The sequence below is a fragment of the Schistocerca piceifrons genome, chromosome 3 (assembly GCF_021461385.2).
Source record: "Schistocerca piceifrons isolate TAMUIC-IGC-003096 chromosome 3, iqSchPice1.1, whole genome shotgun sequence".
NCBI lineage: Eukaryota > Metazoa > Arthropoda > Insecta > Orthoptera > Acrididae > Schistocerca > Schistocerca piceifrons.
In genome coordinates this window covers 415968216-415994925 of record NC_060140.1, presented here as the reverse complement: position 1 = coordinate 415994925, position 26710 = coordinate 415968216, and the positions used below count along the sequence as shown (strand labels likewise).

Genomic DNA, 26710 nt, shown 5'->3' with positions numbered 1-26710 from the left:
GCAGTCTCTTTAGTAGACATGTTGCACCTTATAAGGGATCCACCAATAAAATGTAACATTTGGTTTGGCTTCCCCACAACATGATTCATGTGATCATTCCAATTTAAGTTGTTTATAATTGTAATTCTTAGGTATTTAGTTGAACTGACACCCTTTAAATTTGTGTGATTTATCGTGTAACCAGAATTAAATGGATTTATGTATGTGCTTGTGTATAGCCTCGCTCTTTTCATGATTCAGAGAAAATTACCACTTTTCACACCACACACATATTTTTTTAATCATTATGCAATTGGTTTTGATCTTCTGATGGCTTTACTAGATGGTAAATGACAGTATCATCTGCATACAATCTTAAGAGGGCTGCTCAGATTGTCTCCTAAATCATTTGTGTAGATTAGGAACAGCAGAGGGCCTGTAACACTACCTTGGGGAATTCCGGGCATCACTTCTGTTTTATGCAATGATTTTCCATCAATTACTATTTATAGTGGCCTTTCTGACAGTTAGTCACAAATCCAGTCGCACTGCTAAAGCAATACTCATAGAAACACAATTTGATTAGAAGTATCTTGTGGGGAGCAGTGTCAGAAGCCCTCTAGAAATCTAGAAATATGAAATCAATTTGAGATCCCTGTCGATAGCACTCATTACTTCTCATGAATAAACAGCTAGTGTCAACAGTTGTGGAGAGGATAGATTACCACTCACTGTAAAGATGACACTTAGGGTTGTCATTTTTATGGTGAGAACTGTTGATATCCCAAAGTGGACATTCCACTGTTTAGAGAGCTAGTGTGTTTCACAAGAACAATATTGTCTGGATATGTGGTGAGATGTGTCAATAGACTGGTTTCTTCAGGGTATTCATAGTGCTCGAACATGGTATATGTTCCACAGTCCAATTGCAAATTGACATCAGTGATACAGGTCTGTAATTCCTCTTATTTGGTTCCTTGAATACTGATGTAACCTTTGCTACTTCCCAGGCTTTTGGTATGGATCTTTCATCAAGCGAGTGGTTATATATGATTGCTAAGTATGGAGCTGTTGTATCAGCATACTCTGAAAGAACACTAATTTGAATACTATCTGGACTGGAAAACTTGCCAGTATTCATGATCTTCGGTGAAAGAATTTTAGGAAACCAAGTTTAATAATCCCACTTTAGTGACACTGTCATTGGTAATATTGTCTTGCAGAAGAAGGTATAATTAGATTAATAACAAACATTAACTTCACTTAACAAAGGTTTATTGAGCACTTGCACATACAAGAGCGTGGAGCGAACTGCCTCCGGCCAGAACACACATGGTATATATACAGTTACAGAACATTACAGTACAATGATTCTTGACATTTCTGGATACTTCTAGAATGTACTCGAATCAAATATAGAAATTAAAATTTTACAGTTCAGGTAAGTTTTGAACTAACGACCCTCCATGCAACAGTCTAATATCATAACCACTACACCACGGTGACTGTGCTACTCAACCTCTTCTGCGACATTGCTCCCTCCTTAAGAGAACAGTGTCTCACTGTTATGTCCTCCTAGTCTGGGAATGAGTCATTGGTCCTGCATACTCCGACTCCCGATGACTGATGTTCACCCTGGCGGTGATATTCCTAGAACTTTCTTTGCCGCTACACTCTTCGTCACTTTTCCGCTGGTTGCCTGTCACTGGAGCTTAGAATTTACCCTGGGTTGCAGGATCCTTATAGGGCTTCATTCGAAGGATGTGGACCGTATCTCTGATCTTTTGTCATCTTGTGTTGGGGTCAAATCTTCAACTCCGTAAGTAACATCAGACAAGTATTTTAGAACCTTATAAGGTCCAAAGTAGCGCCTGAGGAGCTTCTCAGAGAGACCAACCTTCCGAACAGGAGTGAGGAACCAGACGAGGTCACCAGGCTGGTAGACAACAGGGCTGTGGCTTGCCTCATACCTTTGGCAATCGTTTTCTTGTGCCTGCAGCGTGTGGAGTAAAGCTAACTGCCGAGCTTCCTCAGCTCTGGTTGACACCTGGTCGATGTAGTCACCATTCATGTCATCAGGATGTAACAGAAACCACAGTGTCCATTGTTGTTGTTGCCGCATGCCCATGCACCAGGAAAAATGGTGTAAATCTTGTGGTGTCTTGTTTAGCAGTGTTGTAGGCAAACGTCGCAAAAGGTAGCACCTCATCCCAGTTGCTCTGCTCAACACTGACAAACATTGATAGCATGTCGGCCAAGGTCTTATTAAGGTGTTCAGTAAGCCCACTAGTTTGCAGATGGTAGGCAGTCATCATGTGATGAGTAATGTTGCACCTATGGTTTATCTCTGTCACAAGATTAGATTGAAAAACTTTCCCTCGATCCGTAATTAACAACCTTGGGGCACCGTGTTTTAATACAATGTCTTCCACGATGAATTTGGCTACCTTGAATGCTTCGGCTGTTTTCACGGCTTTCGTAATGGCGTTTATTTCTTATTTATTTATTTATTGTTCCGTGGGACCACATTAAGGAGAAGTCTCCATGGTCATGGAACGAGTCAATAGATGAAATTACAACACGATTGTAGAAATAGATAAAATGAAATATAAGAAACATATTCAGTTGTAGATTGTAGAAACAGATAAAATGAAATATAAGAAACATATTCAGGCGACACGTCGTTAGTTTAAATAAAGAAAATCGAGAATGTAACACTGGAATTTGCTTAATTTTGTAGCTCTTCCAGGAGCTCATCGACATAGTAGAAGGAGTGAGCCATGAGGAAACTCTTAAATTTAGACTTAAAAGCGTTTGGGCTACTGCTAAGATAATCAGGTGATAAGTGCAAACAATAATCCATCTATTGCCAGTAGCAGACGTTGGAAATTGTCTGAGGAGGTCAATCCCAATGTGCTGGAAAGGCGTTTCAGCTGGTGGAATTGGTATGAGTTGGCCAGATGGTTTCTGAGGAACTGCCTTTCTCCTCTGGCACTCTCGACAGTGCGACACATAGTGATGGACACTCCTAAATAAACCTGGCCAGAAAAATCTCATGTGGATCCTATTATATGTCTTAATAAATCCTAAATATCTAGCCTCAGGTATGTCATGGAATTTCTGTAGAACATCTAAGCGCATGTGTTTAGGAATCACTGGTAGCCACCTCTTTCCAAGCAAATCAAAGTTTTTCTTGCAAAGTAATCCATTAACTACTTTAAATTGTCCTTTCACATCCTCTGACCAATTTAAGACAAGCATAATTTGAGATATCTTGGCGTCCTCCTTCTTCTTGGCAGAGAGATCCCGGAGTGCAGCGAGACAATCACAATCTTCATGAAAGTCTTGATGGTCTTGCACAGGGTTTTGTGAGAGACAATCGGCATCTTGGTGTTTTCTTCCACTTTTGTACACTATTGTAATGTCATACATTGTCCACCTGGTGAGTTGTTCTGTTGGACCCTTAAGACCTGTCAACCAACAAAGTGAATGATGGTCTGTAACAACTGTGAATGGCCTTCCTTAGAGATACTATCAAAATTTGCACATGGTCCAGATCACAGCAAGACATTCTCTTTCTGTAGTTGAATTTGTTTCTCTCGGCTTTTGTAAGTGTCCTAGAAGCATAGGCTATAACCTTCTCTTTTCCATCCAAAATTTGCACCAGAACAGCATTGATCCCATACCCACTGGCATCTGTGTGTAGTTCTGTAGATGCGCTCTATCATACATACCAATTACAGGGTCACTCATCAAAGCTTTTCACAGCACATCGAAAGAATCTTGTTGAGCACCACCCCAGATAAATTCAGCACTGGCTTTTAACAACTCTTTGGAGTGGCCTTGCTTTGATACAAAAATCTTTGATAAAATGATGGTAATAAGTACATAATCCGAGGAAGCTTCTCACATCTCTAATACTTTCAGGAATAGGAAATTCTGTTATAGGTCTATCCTTTTCTGGGTCTGGTTGCACACCTTTGTTTGACACCAGGTGTCCAAGCATTTTTATTTCTTTTGCTCCAAAGAGACACTTTCTTGGATTAAGTTTCTGTCTTGTTACTTGTTCATCAAATATCTCTGAGAACACTACAATGTCATCTAAATAACAAAGACATGTTGTCCACTTCAGGTGACTTACAAGATTACCCATCATCCATTCAAAAGTTGCTGGTGCATTACACAAACCAAATGGCATTACCTTAAACTAATACAGGGCCTCTGGGGTGATGAATGCAGTTTTCTCACAATCAGCCTCATCTACTTCGATTTGCCAGTATCCCGAGTACATGTCAGTGGTTGAGAAAAAATTAGCCCCCTTCAGATGATCTAGTGTATTGTCAATTTGTGGAATGGGGTAAATGTCCTTTTTAGTTATCTTATTAAGCTTCCTGTAATCAACACAAAAGCGCCAACTGCCATCCTTCTTCCTGATGAGGACCACTGGTGATGACCATGGGCTCTGCAAAGGCTGAATGATGTCATTCTTCATCATTTTCTCTACCTTGTCTCGAATTATTTGATGTTCCGTTGCTGACACATCATATGCTCTCTGGCTTACTGGTTGATGGTCTCCAGTACTAATCTGGAGCTTCACCGTCAAATTGTCTAATTTGCTCTTCACTTGTGGATTGAAGCATTCAGAGAACTCTTGAAGAATGGCAAGTAGCTTCTTCTGTTGTTCCTTAGTGAGATCTGGTGATAGTCGAGCTAGAAGATCTTGTGTAGTAGTGGTAGTGACAATTTTGCCCACAGACTCGGCAGGAGAGGTTTCTGTGACACTCAGCTGTTTGGCAATTCACGGCTCAGTATTTGCTACCTGCTTGTGTCTTCGAAGGATCTGCACTTCTCCGTGACAGTTAACTATCCACAATTCACCGAATCCATTCTTAAATGAGATGACAGAGGCTGGGATGACCAAGTTATTCCTCAGTGGTATGCTTATCTTACATTCCACTACAATATCCATCGGTTGATGCATGGCATGACATGTTACAGTTACCTTTCTAGTGCTGACTGCAGGAATGGTCACTTCATCCAGCACACACAGTCTCCACATGCTCAGATACACATCTTCCCATCCACAGCATCTCATCTCGTCTAGCATAATCTTCGAGCAACCACAATTTATAATTGCCTGAGGAGCTTTCAAAAAGTCCGATCCAAAAATGACGTCATGAGGACACTCTTGTAAGACGATAAATTCTAAGGGCTGTGTATGGCCACTTATACCCACACGAATGACACATCTTCCTGTAAGTTTTACATATTTCCCATTAGCCACCTTCAGCAGAGATGTTTTGTTGTTGACGAATACGGTTTCCTGCAACTGGCGATGGTACTTCTCTGAAATGACTGAATATGAAACTCCAGAGCCCACAAGAGCTTGAGCTAGTCAGCCATCCATGAGGATATTGACGTAGTTTCCTATCATTTTTGTAGTAATCGATGGTGGAGGATTTTTCTCTTGTGGCCTCACCTCCAAGGAAGGCCGCACCCTTTAGTTTTCCAGGTTGCGATGGCTATGTGATTGGCTGGAACTTCTAAATGGCAATGGAGACCTTGATCGGCATCTTGGGGAGCATCCTCTCCAGCAGCTATCTTGTGGCGATGGTGCTCTATGTCATCCTACACCCACATCTTCTTGTTCCTCTTCATAATCCTGGAGTTGGCATCGGCTAAGATCGGTCTGCTGTCTTCTGCCATGGGTGTCATCAAATAACTGCCGCCTTTCTCGACAATAGCACACAACATGTGCCTATCGGCCACAGTGGAAACATACTGGATGGTTATCCTGGGTTCTCCAAGCAACAGTCTTCCTTGGTGCCCAAACAGGTTCCACATGCGGCATTGTAGGAATGTAGCTTTGCCCGGGTCTCGACTTTTTCACCTTTTTAAAGGGAAATGAAGGACGAGAGATTGCGTTCAGTGTTTGTTACACTTCCTCCCGTATGACCTCTTGAAGTATCTTGATTTTTTGCTCACCGTGCAATCCAAGTGCCTTCTGAACTTCCTCTCTCGCTATCTGATGAAGGTGAAATCAGGTCCTTCCTCCATTAAGTGCATTGATACGACGTTTGGAAGCCGTTCAAACTTGTTGCATGTAATTCTTTTTTGATGCTTTGTCTTGATATACTGGCACAATTTCATGAAGTCATTTGCTGTCAAAACCTCCTTCAGGAGTACGGCTTGATACATGTCCTCAGCAACACCCTTCCTGAGTTGTGCAACCGTATCTTCCTTCTTCGTTCTAGGATCCACTATTTTACACAGCTCCAAGACATCTTGAATGTAGGATGCTGTAGTTTCTCCTGGACGCTGTGCCCTGCATTTTAATTTATCTTCAGCTTTGCACTTCTGTCATTGTGTGTTACCGAATACTTGCTCAGTTCCACCTGGAATACTTCCCAGTTTGTGAACTTCTCCTCGATGTTCTCATACCATTGCTTGGCAGTGCCCTCCTGCAGTACGCCAGGCAGTGATGTTAACTGCTGCACTACGATGTCCTCCTGAGTAGTTCCTGCCCAGAGATCTGAATGGGAGACTATTTCACCTCTGGAATATTTTACCCAAGAGGACGTCGTCATCATTTAACCATACAGTAAAGCTGCATGCTCTCAGGAAAAATTACGGCTGTAATGTCCCTTTGCTTTCAGCTGTTCACAGTACCAGCACAGCAAGGCTGTTTTGGTTAATGTTACAAGACCAGATTAGTCAATAATCCAGACTGTTGCCCCTGCAACCACTGCAAAGGCTGCTGCCCCTTTTCAGGAACCACACGTTTGTCTGGCCTCTCAACAGATACCCCTCCATTGTACTTGCACCTATGGTACAGCTATATGTATCGCTGAGGCACGCAAGCCTCCCCAGCAGCGGCAAGGTCCATGTTTCATGGGGGGAATATGAGTTTAAGAATTGCCATTTCTAAATCTTTGTCAACACAGAAATTGTTCCCCCAGAGCACTTTTTCTATGGTGGTTATAAAATTATGTTTTGTTGAGTAGATGGAGGCACCACCACCACCACCACCACTACCACCAGCATGACTACCACCACCACCACTGCCACCACCACCACTACCACCTTTATTGTGTGTTCTGCAGTAGAAGGTAGCTAGGTTGTAGCCTTCTAATTTGCAGTATTGAATGTTGTCCACTGTTTTCTGGTGTTCTGTAATGATTACTACATGTGGAGATAGTCCTGTGATAAATGATTCAAAAGCATCTATTTTGTTTCCTAAACCATGTACATTACATTACAATGCAAATATCATAAATTATTCTCATGTAGACTGAAGTCTGTTTGAGGCACATATGAAACACATAAACTTGCATTTGGTGTTGCCGTGGTGGAAGGTTTTATCGTCCTAAAAAAACATTGTCCTTGTCCTACCGATGTATTGTTTTACTGACCTGGCATTTCATAGTTGATTCTCCGTAGTATTCATTGTTGACCAGTTTGATCCAAGGAGTTATTACACAGTTCATGATCACAGCATAAAGATAGCTAAAATCAAATAGATTGCAGCAATGAAATATTGTGTTTACATTAATTATGACTGTCGTATTGTGTTCCAGTTAGTTTCCACTTTCAACAGCAGTGTGTATTGTCTGTATTTGCCATTAATTTCTGCTGTTTATGTCAAGTGAGTCCGTTAATAAGCATAAACTTGATAAAACAAAAGTTCAACAAGATGTTCTGAAGAGTTTGAGGGAATCTGTAATTTTTTTTTTTTTTTTTTTTTTTTTTTTTTTTTTTTTTTTTTTCATAACACAAACCATTTTTTGGATGTTGTATCTCCAGTTCTTCAAGGAGACTTGTAATCCTTGTAGTGCAAGATACCCTGAAAGTTAAAAAGAATCAGCAAGGTTAATTTCAAGTTAGGTCCTACTTATTTACTGTTCAAGAAAACATTGCACCATTGGTAGTAGCAGCAGCTTTACTCTTCCATAGATCACTTTTACAAGGATGTTGGACATGTCTTGCTATTACAGTTTAAGAACAATGAAAATAAAGTAATTCATATGTACAGGCCTTTATGTACTTATAGTTTGACAAGGATGGGACAGATATTCTGTTGTGGCCTTGGAATGAAGGCTCTTGTAGAATTGGTGGATAGCAGTAGTCCAAGATGAGAGCACTTTTTTACAGAAATAATGAGCCATCTAGAGGAATCATTCCCAACCACTCAGGCTGACACACTGTCCGCATTCCTCCAGATTCTCAACACCTACAACAAGCCACCTCAAGGATGACTGTGTCAGTACCTACATCCACATCAAACTACCAACTGCCAACAAAACCTCCACTTCAATAGCTGCCACCCATTATGTTCAAAGAAGTCTCTTTCACACAGCAAAGCCACCCGAGGTCATCACATCTGTAGCAGTCTCCCTCCAAATATGCCAAAGGTCTCACCGAAGCCTCCACAAACAAGAATTACCATCCCTACCTCATCCTCTAACAGATCTCTCGTGCCTTCTCTCTCCTACCCTCTCCCACATACCCACTGTATGGCCATGGAGGAGCACTCCTCTGATGACTGTAACATACAGGACCAGAGAAATGGAATCAGATTCTCCTCCGGAGTTTTGACTACCTCTCCTTGTGCCCTGAAATGAGTAATATCCTCTCTGCCCATCTGTTGCCTTATTCTGCCACCCACTGAACCTACGCAATATCCTTTCCATCCCTATTCTGCCCATACTCCCAACATCTTGCCGTGTGGTTACCCTTCAACAGACATAGATGCTAGATCTGTGCCATACATCCTCCCAATATCATCTACTTCAATCCTGTCATAGGCATCTCCTAGCCTATCAGAGGCAGGGCTGTATGTGAAAGCAACCATGTGATCTACAGACTAAGCTGCAACCACTGTGCTGCTTTCTACAGAGGCATGGCATCTAATAGGCTATCTATCCACATGAATGGCCAATTCCAGACTGTGACCAAGAGATAGCTGGACCACCCAGTTGCTCAACATGGTGCCCAACATGATGTGCTTCACTTCAATTACTGCTTCACTACCCGTACCATCCGGATTCTTCCTACTAACAATATCTTTCTGAACTGTGCAGGTGGGAACTCTCCCAACAATGTATCCTTCCCTTCATTTCTATAACCCTCTGACCTTAACCTTTACTATTCCTGACCTCCACCTATCTATCACCTTGCCCGCTCCCACTCCTGTGCTACACAGACTTCTATACCACCAAGGCACATACTTATCTTTTCCCCTTCTCTATTTCTGTCCTCTCCCTCCCCCCATTCCTCTCCCCAGCACAGCCTTCTGATTCTGCTTCCTGTCCCCGCCACAGCCCAGCAAACTTCCAAAGGCAACACAGCATCGTCTTATACTCCTACCCTGCTATCCCTCCCCCTCCCTGCCCCATGCCTCCTCCTTATCTCTACTACCACCCCAAAGACTGCTGCTCACTTCAGACACAGTCTGCCGTTGGACCCCAGTGCCCAGAGACAGTGGCCATGTCTTTGTGTTTTCTATTTTGTAAGAAGAAATTTTTTGTCTGAAAGCTTAAAAGCTTAGCAGTCTTTTTCGTTGTGTCTGTATCTCAAGGTCTCCTCTGCATGCTGAGTAAAAATCTGTCATTTTCATTTTGTTATTAATGGAATGTGCAATATATACATACAACCTGTCATGTGGGTTACATGATAAAATCTGTTACATAGTTTGTTAGAGGTCAGAAAACATAAGCCTGGGTGAACAAAATTGATAACATAATGGTGACACATCAGTCATGTAATTAGATGTGATCATAAACAGTGAGAATTGCCAGATCTTTCATATATTTTTGATGCTAATAAGCAATACATACGTATTGACACTCATTGACTGTCAATAAGATATATTATGCTTCTTCTTTTTAATAAAAAGAATTATATGTTCACTCTGTTTCTGCCTGATGCACCCATCTAATGATTTTATTGTCTTTTTCAAATCCCTAGTAGGATTTTTGAGGGCTTCAGCAGTTTTCTACCAATCATATTTATTTTCCTTCAGCATTTGTGTTGTCTCTCTCTTGGATTTCAGAAGCACATCTGGTATGCATGTTCTTTTAGTAGTTTTCTGTACTCCTAGTGCTGAGGAGAAGAGGATGCGAACTTCCTTTGGTTGTTCACTAAACGCTGATAAGCAGTTGTACATGAGCAAACACAAGCAACTGTGAAATACACATGAATAAATTCATGCATCTGCACGAAGAATTCCCATTTGCTATTGCATGTTCACATTTGTTTGCTTCATTGTATAGGGGGCTTGTGAAGAACTGAGAATCGTGAAAAAAGTGGAGGCCATGGTACTTGAAGACCAGCGTATTAAAATCAAGGTATCAGTTTAAAAAGTGAAAAGCAGTCGGGGATCCATTTGCTCAAAATCTTGAGCATGACAAAGGTTACAATCTATTGGTTTCATGAATAGTCTTACTCATTCTAAAAGCCCTCCAGACTGAGGCAGCAGTGGAAATGTTGCAGTCCTGTCAAGACAATTCAGATGAGTTTTTTGGCCACCTAATCACAATGAACAAGTTTTGGGGTGTATCACTAAGGTCCCAAGACAATGGAGCAAAGCAAGAAGTGAAAACATGTGGATTTACTACCACTAAAGGAAAAAAGAGAACACAACCATTATTGGGCTTTTTGTGATAATTAAAACATCATACATGGATTGTGGTGCACTTTGGAATTAATTGCAAGAGGTGGCTATTGGGAGGGCATAAGTGGAGTTGGTTCTGTATCAGGAGGGAACCTCACAGTTTGTCCCTTGTCAGTTTTCCATTGAAGGATGGTAGTGACCTGTGGCTGCCGGTAGGTGCAGTGAAAGAAGATTCAGAATTACTTCTTTATTTCCATAAAAATATAGGTAGTATCTCGACTCACAGTTGACATCATCTGTCAATGCCTACTGTGGAGGAATTGTATTGTAAGTGGCCTTCAGCCTGCTCAAGGCAGCTGACACCCCACACTTCATTCTACCTGGCTGCTGCTCTGGCAGTTCGCCACTTCTGGTGGCTCCAGCACGGGCTGTACCATGACACCGCGGCAGTGAGTGACGGTGGTGTGTGTATTGAACTTACACAGACTGACTTGGTAGGTGCAATGCCCACTCACCGCCCTTCTTCGTCATCCATTGTACTGCAGTGATGGTTGCCGTGAGCTGTGAAGTTTGATGATATTGGCCTGCCATCCAGGTAGGTCCTATTCAGTCTGTCAGAATGTCAGGAACGTTGGTGTCCTGATCCTGGTGGGAAAGAAAGACTTTGTACTTGGTGGCAACCAGTCAAGGAATATTTTAGGGAATTGGTTTAAACAATTTATTTAAAAGGCCCAGTGAAATCTTTACAAGTTTTCTCCCAGAGAAACTTACGCTGTGCCCACATGACACAAGTTGCCTGTCTTTCAGAATCGAGGCAGTTTTGTCCAATTAAAGCTGCTGACAAGAGATGCCCTGAGACTGCTGAAGCTGCTACCGAATTCATGCCATTGGTTTTAGCCAATAGCATGTGTGGGATACAGGTCACGTGTGTGGACATGGAGTGTTCTGCAAATGTGAAACACCATTGTCTCTCTCTCTCTTGTAACCCAGACCTCGAGCAGAACAGACATCTTTTTGGAAGGCAGAGCCTCTGGCTCTGCTTTTCATGACCGGCCACCAACGTAAGTTAACATGAACTACTTCCCCTTCTGTTGCCCATTTCAATTAATTGTGCAACCTCCTAAACTGGCCTAAACCTGGTAACTTCCGCCACTGTGGGTGTCTGTTGTACACCGTACATTGAAATATATCCTCTTTATTGTACCTAATTTCCTGTTTTGTCATTTAACGGCAGCCCTGGATGCCCACTCTCAAGTCCTGACCGCTTGACCTCCTGCACATTGTCCTCACGAGGCATATATAACAACCTTCTCCCCCCCTTCCCTGTGCCTGTATACATTAACATTGGTACCAGGGATCATATACACTAACATTGGTGTCAGAAGTGGGATCACGTACTTTAACAACTTCCAGGTCCTCCCACCTGTGAAAGAGACAGACTGTAGTTGTTGAACTCGGCAACTGGTTATCATGGCGAGGTGCTGTCTCTCCCAGTAGTGACTGTTGTCTGTAACATGCAGGAAATCTATAACAGGGTTGCACCAGATGTCACTTCACTGCAGTATGGGAATCGAGTGCATACCCCATGGATCATCTGCCCGATTGCCTTACAAGCTAAACTTCTGGGGTATTTATGGAGCAAAGTAGTGGCTAATGTTTACCTGATGTCATCCGTCATGACCAGATAGGGCTTGCTATTGTGAAGGTATCAGTGGTTTTCCTTCTGCCGTGATTACTTGTTGAATTTGTTATAATATGGAACTGGTTTGTAAAAGCTCTTGGTACCATTCGTTGCCTTCAGCTTAGCCTTTCTTTCATCACATAATGAAACCCTGTTTCGCTGCTCTGATCTACTACAGTCTACTGAAGTCTGCTTCCTGCTCACCAGAAATGCTGATGTGTTTTGCCTTGATCCTTTCTCAGTGGTGAAATGTTTTCATTGCAGCTGCCTTGTGTCTACATAGGCAAAATCTAGTGAGATAGCTTCACTATGGGACTTTGAAAATTGTACCTGTTTTACTACCCTATACAAGGTTAGCATGCAATAGAATGATGCCCATCATCTGGATCTGGATTCAGAGGATCATTCCAGGGACAGGTAGAAAAGGTTGACATGATCGACCTTGCCAACTGAACTTCAGTGAAGCCACCACCTGCAGCCTTGTTGCCAGAACTCATCTTGGGCACCTTGTTCTGGGTCTATTTGAAGTGGTTGAACTAGAGACTTTGAAGGTTCAGTGATGAGCTCAGCTGTGATTTTTTAGACTTGCACCATAGTGTTGAGAATTCTGTGATTCTAAATGGCATAGGAGTTCACTACACAACAGAGGCTAGCCAGGTAGTTAACTGTGAGTGAATTTGCAGACCATTGTTTTCCAGGCAAAGCGACTCTCCCGCACACCTACCTGTCTGTTCCCAGTAACTGTCACCTATCTAAAGATTTCTTGCTTCTCCGTGTTTTTAAGATATTCGAATTTGAAACTTAACTTCTGGAGTGATAGAAAACACAGAAGCAGAAAGTGGGTTGCAGAAGCTTGTTCAAGTATACCTATACTACTTAGAGAATCATAGTGATGATGCAGAAAAATGGGCAGAAAGTAAAAGTCTCTAAATTACTTGATCGACTTTTTTGTAATTGTTTTTGGACAGATGAAATTGAATGAAACCTGTCATGTATATTCCAAAGTATTAACCAGTTGTATTGAAGCATTGAATGTTCAAATTATTTTTCAGTGTCAGAAACACAAGGTTGTCAAGACAAACAAAATACTTCATCTCAAGGAAAGACAATATCTAGTCTTGTCCAGCAGCCATTCAACAGGTTGGCATGGAATGCTGAGATGTCGGATGCTACCAAAGAAACACAAGAGCAGGTAACAGTGGCTCTATTGTACACACCAGTTTATTTGTGTGAATAGCTAGAAGTAAAATATAATCAGCAATTATTTATATCTAACATAAATAAGAAAACAGCAGCTTTCCTGCTAATTTTATATTGTTAAAGTTAACCTGAGTAAGCACAAATAGTTTATAGAAGTTTGGTAATATTTTAATTATAAATGCAGTTTCCAAAAGTGTGTTGTCTCTTTCAGTTAATATCTGTACTTGCTCTGCATCCATGAAAATTCTCCTTCCTGATGGGATCAAAGGAATAAAATAGTTATGGAAGGAGTAAAGTTAAGAACTCCCTGTATTGTTGAGACACGAACATAAGCAAATCTGAAACTGTTGTTAAGTTTTGGTATGACCTCCTCCTCAGAAGTAAACAGTGTGTTTGCATGTGCAACCTCTCCCCCCCCCCACACACACACACACAGCCAGAAACATTGCACTGGTACTGTGGCACTGCAGCTCATCAGGGCTGAATGAATGAATTTACAGAATGAGCAAACAAATAATTTTTTCAGTAATTTCATGAAATGCTGTGTGCATTACATGGTTTCTCAGTTCAGTTACATATAGTGTAGCAAAATATAAAGGTACACCTGCATTACACTGCAGTGATTTTATCGTGCCTGTGTTTTGAACACCTAATGTATTAGGTAATATATGAGAGTTTCAGGGAACGAAAATATGACAAAATTAGCATTTAGATATCCCAGGTGTGGGTTCCTGTAGTCATGTCCTAGTTCATGAACCACGGGCAACGTATGAGTGGCCAAGTAAGTGGTCCCGACAGTCGGGATACCAGTTACTTTGGTATAAGGCTGGGCATCTCGGACATATTCTGAGTCGTGGTCACCTTTGTGCTCATATGGCAAAGACTACCAAATCCACCGGTTAGTCCCTCAGCGGTTAGGGGTAAAACCCAATGGGACTCGGGGCAAGTAAGACTAGCAACCTGCTTCCCTGGTACTTTAAATATGATGCTGGCAACAATCAGAGCAAAATGCCTCGGACCTTTGGAGGTGACGGAGTCCCACCTCTAACTGACAAACCAGGGACTCCTAAGATACGACTTGGCAAACAAATGGTAATGAGATGGGGAGCTATTAATATCAATGGGGGCTACTCTTGGAAGAAGGTAGAGCTGGCAGAGGCTGCAAGTAAGATGGGGCTGGACGTTTTAGCTGTTAGTGACATTCGGGTAAGGGGTGAGAAAGAAGAAGAAGTGGGAGAATACAAGGTCTACTTGTCAGGAGTCAAAGCAGGAATAGCACAATGGGGTGTAGGGCTTTACATCAGGAAAGAAATGGAACCCAGCGTAGTTGCAATAAGGTATGTAAATGAACGACTGATGTGGATAGATTTGACAGTGTCTAGCAAGAAAATTAGGATTGTGTCAGTATATTCGCATTGTGAAGGGACTGATCAAGATAAGATGGATAGTTTTTATGAGGCCCTCAGTGATGTAGTTGTTAGAGTAAAGGACAAGGACAGTGTTCTGCTCATGGGTGATTTTAACGCCAGGATTGGAAATCGAACAGAAGGGTATGAAAAGGTTATGGGTAAATTTGGAGAGGATATGGAGGCCAACAGGAACGGGCAGCAACTCTTGGATTTCTGTGCCAGTATGGGCTTAGTAATCACAAACTCCTTTTTTAAACATAAGAACATTCACCGGTATACTTGGGAAAGCAGGGGAACCAGATCTGTCATTGACTATATAATAACAGATCAGGAATTCAGGAAGGCTGTGAGGGGGACACGTGTATTCAGGGGATTCTTTGATGACACTGATCATTATTTAATCTGCAGTGAAATTGGGATTGCGAGGCCGAAAGTGCAGGAGGTCAGGTCCATATGTAGGAGGATAAGAGTGGAGAAACTTCAGGATAAGGAAATCAGGCACAAGTACATAACAGCGATCTCAGAAAGGTACCAGTTAGTTGAATGTAGTCAATTACAGTCATTGGAAAAGAAGTGGACAAGGTACAGGGACACAGTACTAGAAGTGGCTAAAGACTGTCTTGGAACAGTAGTGTGTAAAAGTAGGAGAAAGCAAACAGCTTGGTGGAATGACACAGTCAAGGCAGCCTGTAAAAGGAAAAAGAAGGTGTATAAAAAATGGCTACATACTAGAACTCAGGTAGACAGAGAAAGTTATGTTGAAGAAAGAAACAAAGCCAAACAGATAATTGCAGCATCCAAGAAGAAATCTTGGGAAGACTTTGGAAACAGGTTGGAGACACTGGGTCAAGCTGCTGGAAAACCATTCTGGAGTGTAATTAGCAGTCTTTGAAAGGGAGGTAAGAAGGAAATGACAAGTATTTTGGACAGGTCAGGAAAACTGCTGGTGAATCCTGTGGATGCCTTGGGCAGATGGAGGGAATATTTTGAAGAGTTGCTCAATGTAGGTGAAAATACGGTCAGTAATGTTTCAGATTTCGAGGTAGAATGGGATAGGAATGATGATGGAAATAGGATCACGTTTGAAGAAGTGGAGAAAATGGTCAATAGATTGCAGTGCAATAAAGTAGCTGGGGTGGATGAAATTAAGTCGGAACTCATCAAGTACGGTGGAATGTCAGGTCTTAAATGGCTACACAGGATAATTGAAATGGCCTGGGAGTCGGGACAGGTTCCATCAGACTGGACAAAAGCAGTAATCACACCAATCTTTAAACATGGAAACAGAAATGATTGTAACAACTACAGAGGTATCTCTTTAATCAGCGTTGTGGGTAAAATCTTCTCAGGTATTGTTGAAAGGAAAGTGCGAATATTAGTTGAGGAGCAATTGCATGAAAATCAGTGTGGGTTTAGGCCTCTTAGAGGTTGTCAGGACCAGATCTTTAGCTTACGACAAATAATGGAGAAGTGTTATGAGTGGAACAGGGAATTGTATCTATGCTTTATAGATCTAGAAAAGGCATATGACCGGGTTCCTAGGAGGAAGTTATTGTCTGTTCTACGAGATTATGGAATAGGAGGCAAACTTTTGCAAGCAATTAAAGGTCTTTACATGGATAGTCAGGCAGCAGTTAGAGTTGACGGTAAACTGAGTTCATGGTTCAGAGTAGTTTCAGGGGTAATACAAGGCTGCAACCTGTCTCCACTCTTGTTCATATTATTTATGGATCATATGTTGAAAACAATAGACTGGCTGGGTGAGATTAAGATATGTGAGCACAAAATAAGCAGTCTTGCATATGCGGATGACTTAGTTGTGATGGCAGATTCGATTGAAAGTTTGCAGAATAATATTTCAGAGTTAGATCAGAAATGTAAGGACTATGGTATGAAGATTAGCATCTCCAAAACGAAAGCAATGTCAGTGGGAAAGAAATATAAACGGATTGAGTGCCAAATAGGAGGAACAAAGTTAGAACAGGTGGACGGTTTCAAGTACTTAGGATGCATATTCTCACAGGATGGCAACATAGTGAAAGAACTGGAAGCGAGGCGTAGCAAGGCTAATGCAGTGAGCGCTCAGCTACGATCTACTCTCTTCTGCAAGAATGAAGTCAGTACCAAGACTAAATTATCTGTGCACCGTTCAATCTTTCGACCAACTTTGTTGTATGGGAGCGAAAGCTGGGTGGATTCAGGTTACCTTATCAATAAGGTTGAGGTTACGGATATGAAAGTAGCTAGGATGATTGCAGGTACTAGTAGATGGGAACAATGGCAGGAGGGTGTCCACAATGAGGAAATCAAAGAAAAGCTGGGAATGAACTCTATAGATGTAGCAGTCAGGGCGAACAGGCTTAGATGGTGGGTTCATGTTACACGCATGGGAAAAGCAAGGTTACCCAAGAGACTCATGAGTTCAGCAGTAGAGGGTAGGAGGAGTTGGAGCAGACCAAGGAGAAGGTACCTGGATTTGGTTAAGAATGATTTTGAAGTAATAGGTTTAACATCAGAAGAGGCACCAATGTTAGCACTGAATAGGGGATCATGGAGGAATTTTATAAGGGGGGCTATGCTCCAGACTGAACGCTGAAAGGCATAATCAGTCTTAAATGATGATGATGAGGAGGAGGAGGAGGAGGACATCTTAAATTTGTGTGTGCTTGATTGAAGAATGTAAATTTAAAAGACCATTTCATCTTAATGAGATGGAGTGTGGCTTATGGCGTGTTCAATTTTTATATATTCATACTTCAAACAGCTTCCTGGGTATCGTGGAGATTATAAGGATGAGTATACTTGTTCCCTTTAAATGGCATTCACAGGTTGTGTAGGAAACACAATAGTGTGTATGTGATCTAACCAATGCAATTTTATCAGTGTAACCTTTTGTTAATTCAGGAGAGTCCTGAATGGGAGAAAATTAGTGGAAGAAGTGAAGGTAACCAGTCTTTTTGACTATTGAGACAATGAGTTGTTGACAGGCACATAAATAAGATTGGAATTGTCACTTAAGTTTTGGAAAATGATTGTTTGAAACTTATGTGATGGTTGCAGTCTATTTATGAGCTTATGACATGAGACCTTTGATGTTAATGAGCTGAAACATTGGCAGTAAGCCATTTATAGCGTGGCCCTCTGCAGAGCCAGTCCCAAAAATGTAATACAAACAGTTACAGTTAATACAAATAGTGAATGGGGTTAATGCTAATAATTCTGAAGAACTCTAGGATTGCAAGAGAACAGAAGATAGAACATTCGTTGATTTTCTTTTATTTATTTATTTATTTATTTTTTTAATCCAAAAATATGATTGCCATCTACCAATAAAGGAAGTCGCATACCAAACTTTTCATTGTTTCATTTTTAATATATTTTATAAGTATCAAGCATTAGCAAGAGTAGAAGGGCTGCAGATAAGAGAGACTACGAGAAAAGTGTTGTGCTTTACAGGATAAGAAATCCTATACTGAACTAAACTTAAGACAGTTTCATGCCAGTGAACGAAAGAAATCGTCCTTCCATTTTCTGTTTGTGAGTGCAATAAGAAAGCATCCAAATTATTTAAACAGTTGATAAATTGTGTCATGGAAGGTGTGGTAGTTTGTAGAGATTAAATAGATATGTAAAAGGATTTCTCATGGTAATGATTCCAATGTCCTTGGGAACATATTCCTGACAAGTTAAATCTGATAGTTTGTGCTCAATAGCATTGACAGTTTACTCATGAATTCAACACCAAACACAATGAATCATAATATCAAAGAGAGACACAACTAATATTGGAAAATTGTTACTCTATTTATTAGTCACAGTTGCCCTTTAATCTAGGTGGTTATGAGTTTTGACCGCTATGGGCAGTCTTCAGTCTTTCCAGCTTATTTACATTCTAAGACAGCGACTTTGATGCCATGTATGCCCGTCTCAAAATTAAGATTTTAGACAGCCATATATGGTAGGAAAGTTGACACGTATTAATGTAACTAAGCTGAAAACATGTGAATATGGTCCATACATGCTGGAACTAGTAATTGCCTAGATTAAATTTCAACAAAGACTGTAATAAATAATCAGTTGACTGATCGTTCAATTTAGTTGATGTGAATCAATTGTTCTTATTAAAAACTTAGGAAAAGCCTCAAATAAAATGCTAAAATTTCTTGAAAATAAATGAAATTAAGACATAAGTAATGAAGATCAGTAGAATCAGGGACCAGCAGAACCTAAACATTAAAGATCGAGGATAGATAGTGAAAGTTATGGTTGATGTCTGATATATTGAAAGAAAGACCACATCCCCATTGACAAACAGATGCTATAATTCTAACCTTGATGCCAACATCTTGCTGCACACATTTCAGGTTCATTCTTCTGCCCCCAATACCTCATAGTTTCATATTTAGCAATGTGTGTGCAGCAGGTGCTTTGTTCCGGCAGTTACCCAATCTCCACTTAGATTAACTTCCATTGTACATTAATACCTCCTTTTGCTCTCCCTCCTCTGCTTCACTCATTTTCTTCTTCTCACTCACATCTACGTGTTTCTCACAATCCTTCTCTCGCTTTCCATGCAGATACTATTGTCTTTTGTTTCTCCTTTTCATTCTCCACTATTTACTTATCTATTCATCAATCACTGCATATCATAGCCTGATTGACATATACCCCCCCCCCCCCCCTCTCTCTCTCTCTCTCTCTCTCTCTCTCTCTCTCTCTCTCTTTCTCTTTCTCTTTCTCTGTTAACCCTATATTGTCACCTGCTGACTTCAACTTCCCAGATTTTGACTTCAGCTTCCCAGATTTTAAATACTGTCTTTTTGCTTGCTTTGTAGCTGTGGTTTCTCTCTCTCAATTTTTATTTTTTCTGGGTTGCATGTGTGTATTTCTAGCCTATGCCTTAAATATTTCCACCTTCTCCCAACACTTCCTTATTTTTCTATAATGAAAGAAGAATTAATTATGTAAGTCAATATTTATGTTGTTTTGTGCTGTTGTCTATAGTCGTCAAGTATTTGGTAAGTACACATTTCTTCATGTAGTGAAAAATAACTGATACGTGTCACTATGTTGAAATTCCAATTATTTTATACTGGTTTTACACATTTTAAGATGTGTAGCTTGGGGCATGCATATACATTTTGATAATGGGCTTTTTTGAACCATATGGGAAGATGTGGACTCTGACCACAATCTATTGGTTATGAACTGTAGATTAAAACTGAAGAAATTGCAAAGAGGTGGGGATTTAAGGAGATGGGACCTGGATAAACTCACTAAACCAGAGGTTGTACAGAGTTTCAGGGACAGCATAAGGGAACAATTGACAGGAATGGGGGAAAGAAATACAGTAGAAGAAGAATGGGTAGCTCTGAGGGATGAAGTAGTGAAGGCAGCAGAGGATCAAGTAGTGAAGGCAGCAGAGGATCAAGTAGGTAAAAAGACGAGAGCTAGTAGAAATCCGTGGGTAGCAGAAGAAATATTGAATTTAATTGATGAAAGGAGAAAATATAAAAATGCAGTAAAGGAAGCAGGCAAAAAGGAATACAAACATCTCAAAAATGAGATTGACAGGAAGTGCAAAATGGCTAAGCAGGCATGGCTAGAGGACAAATGTAAGGATGTAGAGGCTTATCTCACTAGGGGTAAGATAGATACAGCCTACAGGAAAATTAAAGAGACCTTTGGAGAAAAGAGAGCCACTTGTATGGATATCAAGAGCTCAGATGGAAACCCAGTTCTAAGCAAAGAGGGGAAAGCAGAATGGTGGAAGGAGTATACAGAGGGCCGATACAAGGGCGATGTACTTGAGGACAATATTATGGAAATGGCAGAGGATGTAGATGAAGATGAAATGGGAGATACGATACTGCGTGAAGAGTTTGAGAGAGCACTGAAAGACCTGAGTCGAAACAGGGCCCCGGGAGTAGACAACATTCCATTGGAACTACTGACGGCCTTGGGAGAGCCAGTCCTGACAAAACTCTACCATCTGGTGAACAAGATGTACGAGACAGGCGAAATACCCTCAGACTTCAAGAAGAATATAATAATTCCAATCCCAAAGAAAGCAGGTGTTGACAGATGAGAAAATTACTGAACTATCAGTTTAATATGTCACAGCTGCAAAATACTAATGTGAATTATTTACAGATGAATGGAAAAACTGGTAGAAGCCGACCTCGGGGAAGATCAGTTTGGATTCCATAGAAATGTTGGAATACGTGAGGCAATACTGACCTTACGACTTATCTTAGAAGAAAGATTAAGGAAAGGCACACCTACGTTTCTGGCATTTGTAGACTTAGAGAAAGCTTTTGACAATGTTGACTGGAATACTCTCTTTCAAATTCTAAAGGTGGCAGGGGTAAAATACAGGGAGTGAAAGGCTATTTGCAATTTGTACAGAAACCAGATGGCAGTTATAAGAGTCGAGGGGCTTGAAAGGGAAGCAGTGGTTGGGAAGGGAGTGAGACAGGGTTGTAGCCTCTCCCCGGTGTTATTCAATCTGTATATTGAGCGAGCAGTAAAGGAAACAAAAGAAAAATTTGGAGTAGGTATTAAAATACAGGGAGAAGAAATAAAAACTTTGAGGTTCGCCGATGACATTGTAATTCTGTCAGAGACAGCAAAGGACATGGAACAGCAGTTGAACGGAATGGACAGTGTCTTGAAAGGAGGATATAAGATGAACATCAACAAAAGCAAAATGAGGATAATGGAATGTAGTTGAATTAAGTTGGGTAATGCTGAGGGAATAAGATTAGGAAATGAGACACTTAAAGTAGTAAAGGAGATTTGCTATTTGGGGAGCAAAATAACTGATGATGGTCGATGTAGAGAGGATATAAAATGTAGACTGGCAATGGCAAGGAAAGCGTTTCTGAAGAAGAGAAATTTGTTAACATCGAGTATAGATGTAAGTGTCAGGAAGTCGTTTCTGTAAGTATTTGTATGGAGTGTAGCCATGTATGGAAGTCAAACGTGGACGATAAATAGTTTAGACAAGAAGAGAATAGAAGCTTTCGAAATGTGGTGCTACAGAAGAATGTTGAAGATTAGGTGGGTAGATCACATAACTAATGAGGAGGTATTGAATAGGATTGGGGAGAAGAGAAGTTTGTGGCACAACTTGACTAGACGGAGGGATCAGTTGGTAGGACATGTCCTGAGGCATCAAGGGATCACAAATTTAGCATTGGAGGGCAGCATGGAGGGTAAAAATCGTAGAGGGAGACCAAGTGATGAATACACTAAGCAGATTCAGAAGGATGTAGGTTGCAGTAGGTACTGGGAGATGAAGGAGCTTGCACAGGAAAGATTAGCATGGAGAGCTGCATCAAACCAGTCTCAGGACTGAAGACAACAACAACAACAACAATGGGAAGGAGTGTCGTACATCACAGTGTAATGAGCATCTTTAAGATTGAGTGTTATGCATGTTTTAAAAGCAATAGAACTGCATTGAAAGCAGATTGTTAACCAGGTCAAACCTCATAAGACTGTCAAAATCTGAAAGCAATGTGCTAAATGAAAAATTCAATAATAGCACTCAACTTTGGAGTGAAAGAAACTTAAATTCAACGTAGTGGCACTTAGCTTGTATTTATTGGCTGTATTAATACAGAACCTTGTCCTTTCCCAAGTCTGCTTGTTACAGGATTGTTTACATATTTTCTGTATTTGTTCAGTTGCCATTTCAAGTTTGAGATTAGTTTCTTAAAGGTATAGTATGTGTCATATAAAGCTAAATTAATACTCTAGTTCTAAAAGATGAAACTGTACGTTTTTGTGTTTCTATGTATCCTCCTGATAAACATAGCTGTTTAATAATGCTTGTTTACTATGACTTGAATCAGAAGAGAGTCAAATTATTCTATTCTGTAAGTTGTGTGCCTTATTAAGGACCTTAGAAGTTTCTAATCCAATAACTTGTGTATGCATTTTTAAAATTAATGTTTGTATAACTTTTCTGTACATTTGAATTCAATGCTGTGAGGGATGTGATGTTATTTTCTGGTATCACATGTCAGATATGTTTTTAGTTAGCAACACAGAGGTATCATATATTCACAACAATATCATGCTGTAGTTAATTATATAAAAGAGAAAATTCAATTGAGGTAACTTAAATTACGAGACAGAATTGCCAGCCAGTACATATGTTCAGGAGGTGAAATTCACTCTAAGGAGGGAATAATAATAATAATAATAATAATAATAATAATAATAATAATCCTCAAGGAATTATCCGAACAGAACAAAAACCGTTAGATTTGATATAGATGTACAGACAAATAAGTGATTACAATGCTACCTGGTCCCCTCCCTCAACCATCCAACCAAGTCATTACAATTTCAGAAAAATTGGATTATTTATTTGAGAGAAAATCTTCAAAACTTGAACAAGTCAATTATGTATTGGTCCACCTCTGGCAGGGGTCAGTAGAGTTGTTGAATGTCCTCTTGAGTGATATCATGCAAATTCTGTCCAACTAGTGCATTAGATTGTCAAAATTTGCAAGCTGGTTGGAGGACCCTGCCCATAATGGTCCCAACAATAAACCTCAGTGTTTCCAGACAGTCTTCGCTGGTGATTGGGGCTCAGTTCAAAGTGGAACTCATCACTGAAGACAATTCTACCCCAGTCAATTAGACTCCAGGCTGAAGAATGTTTGGAGATGTCTTGGACAGACCTGACTGTTGCCCGACATACAGCCCAGTAACCAGGAGTGCTGGTCTGGGGTGCCATTTCTTTTCATTGCAGTACCCTTTCTGTTGTCATCTGCAGCACCATTACAGCTTAGGGATACATTGATGATATGCTGCCCCCTCCCCTCCCCCCTTTTTCTTTTATTTTGCAAGCCATCCTGAGATTACATTTGAGCATTTTTGCACAAGGTGAGAGCTTTTACTACTTTCTTCACACTTGCATTCTCTCACCCCCCCCCCCCCCCCCCCCAGGAAGGAACTAATACTTCTAACACTTTGAAGTATTTCACTTCCTGAAGGTAAGTACTGGCCAGCGATTCCGTCTCGTGTTAATTTTCTAAATTATAGACAATCCTTTAAAAGGGAAAGGAGAATTACATGTTAAAAGTTCAACTAGATAAATGCCAGGCTTTATTATGGGCAACAAAATATTCCTGTAACATATTGTAGTGTGTGCTCCAGTGATGACATAGGAAACTTTTAGGAGTTGGAAACTAGGAAAAGCATTCCAGTATACAAATGCCTTGGTTAAAAGTTTTGCACTAGTAGGAATAACTGTGCTAAATCTGTGGCTTTCCATCATATAAGATTTGTAGTGTACATGTGAATGGAAATACCCTAACAGTGTAATAGTCTCGCATCTTCTACCATGTTGCTTGCCACCACCATAGTCTCATTTTTGAGAGATACATTGTCAGAACTGTCAGAAGGTGACACATTTAACCCATTGGTTGCAAATTGTGCTTGCTACAAGTCAGGCTGTGCACTACATGATTATCATCTAATGCATCTATCAGCACTAAGTAGCCCGCATTTGGGTTTCTAACTGGGCTGGGGTTACCAGAATGGCCTCCTCACCCTGTGCCAAATATTACTAGATGCTTTCTGTGGTGTCTCATTCTGTTGCTGTAAGGTTTGTCATGCTGGGGATGAATGTTATTCTATGTGTAAATATTAGTTTCCGACTTCAAGGCTTCTCTGCGAATTCTTGGTCTATACTCATAGCAGTGAAGGAAGACACAGAGGGCACACTTAAATTTGTCAGCAGCAACTGGTGGGTGACAAAAATGACAAGTCAACTCATCAGTATCACCCAAAGGCTTAATGTACATATTTGTTAAACGTAATACAGTTCAACATTTTTATTTTAGTGTGGAAAATAATCTGACTGGGCCAGCAGATTATATAGTGTTTTTATGTCTGCACTCTGAAATTCCTAAAGTCAAACGGACAATTTTGGCTTTCCCTTCATTCCTGATTTTATGTAAAGTATACAATATCAGCATATAAGTACCTTGAAAAGAGTAGCAGTTACTTCATAATTCTATTTAATTGCAAGTGTTGCTTGCTTATGCCATTTGTTCCAAATGAGTGCCATAGTAACTAGTTTCTTTAAGTAGTTTAATGTGCTTGTAGCATGTTGATATGTGTTGTAGATGACTTGCATGATTTTGCTCTATACATTTCCTTTTGCAGTGACTGAGCATTGCGTAGATGAAGTAGAACCTCAAACTGTATATTACTCAAAGCTACTATGATTTCTACTAAGTAAGAAATATATATTCATAATCAGAAATATATATTAACAATATTTGAGACAGATGTTGTATTTGTGCTTATTAGCCACTAAAACTAAATGTTTGCCTAAAGCTGGCAAAAGCATATATGTAAAAAATAAGGGTGAGGCCCTAACATTCAAAATTTTGTAAATACTTTCAGGAGAAATGATACAACATGAATGGAAAGAGACAGGGCTGGATAAACGCAAGCAAATAGCAAGGATAATCAAATCTATTCTTTGTACATAGGTACTTCACCTTCACAAGCCGTTACCAAATATCGTAATTGTTCAACATTGAATTTCAATATTTCACTTACCAACCACTTGCCATTTCCTGCCCCAGTCTCTCTCTGTTTGCCAACACCAGACTTTTTTGTTCCTCTGATCAACCTTATTTAAACAAAAATTTTATTTTTTTGGCTGTACTTTTGTACATTCATTGGATTGTAGATTCTGTTCTGATTCACAATTATAAACAACGTATTATCTGTTTGGGCTTGAAGGCAGGTGACATAGAAGTCAAAATTTTCTGTAGTTGTGGAAGCCAGTGGTATTTCTCTTGGTTTGCAAATTTGTAGTTCTGTTCTTTCAGACCTACCAAAAAAATTGTTGCAGCTTCACATTCACTACAGCAACTTCTCACACATTAAGAATTCTCTAGTTTATTGGCATCCTAGGCATAACCTCATTTAAATCAGCCCCTACCATTCATTGTTTCCTAGCCCTAGCATAACAATATTCTGCCAAAATAGAACCATTGTACTCTTGTTGATTACCATGTTTCAAATAGCAATTACAACAAGATTGTAACTTCCTGAAATTACTGAACGTTTTATGTCACAGGGAATGGTAGTTTTGGCTTAAGTGCCCAGATCTTAATGATATTACAAATGTTAAACATTATTTCAAGGTGTGCTATGTGCTGTTAGGGTGAATGATGGTTGAGGAAAAACCATTGTTCTGGGCATCTGCTGCACGCAAGTTGTAATGAGGCTTATCCAAATAAGGTGGGGCTATGTTTAGATAGACCCCTATTCCCCCCTCTCCCCCCTAATCTGCTTTCCCCACTCTGCTCATAGCTGATGGCTCATAGGTTAGCTATTGAGCTTACTAATTCTAACAAAGAAACTACCAGTGGATCAACTTTAATTTCATGTGTATGTTTGTGTGTCCATCGACCTGCCAGCACTTTCGTTCGGTAAGTCACATCATCTGTGTTTTTAGGTATATTTTTCCCACGTGGAATGTGTGTGTGTGTGTGCGAATGTATACCCGTCCTTTTTTCCCCCTAAGGTAAGTCTTTCCGCTCCCAGGATTGGAATGACTCCTTACCCTCTCCTTTAAAACCCACTTCCTTTCGTCTTTCCCTCTCCTTCCCTCTTTCCTGATGAGCAACAGTTTGTTGCGAAAGCTTGAATTTTGTGTGTATGTTTGTGGTTGTTTGTGTGTCTGTCGACCTGCCAGCACTTTCATTTGGTAAGTCAAATCATCTTTGTTTATATATATACCCTGAATTTCCAGTATACAAACCCTGAATTTCAGCAAGTGTCTTGTTC

At 40.4% G+C, this 26710-nt stretch overlaps 1 protein-coding gene across 2 annotated transcripts in view; it reads left to right on the top strand.

Annotated features, from left to right (window-relative positions):
• LOC124790106 (coronin-7) overlaps positions 1–26710 on the top strand; it is a 238154-nt gene that overhangs the window by 188192 nt on the left and 23252 nt on the right. For both annotated transcript variants that reach the window (XM_047257676.1, XM_047257675.1), the window contains one exon: positions 13325–13464. In XM_047257676.1, the coding sequence (XP_047113632.1) occupies positions 13325–13464 (140 nt within the window). The remainder of the gene's footprint in view (positions 1–13324; positions 13465–26710) is intronic.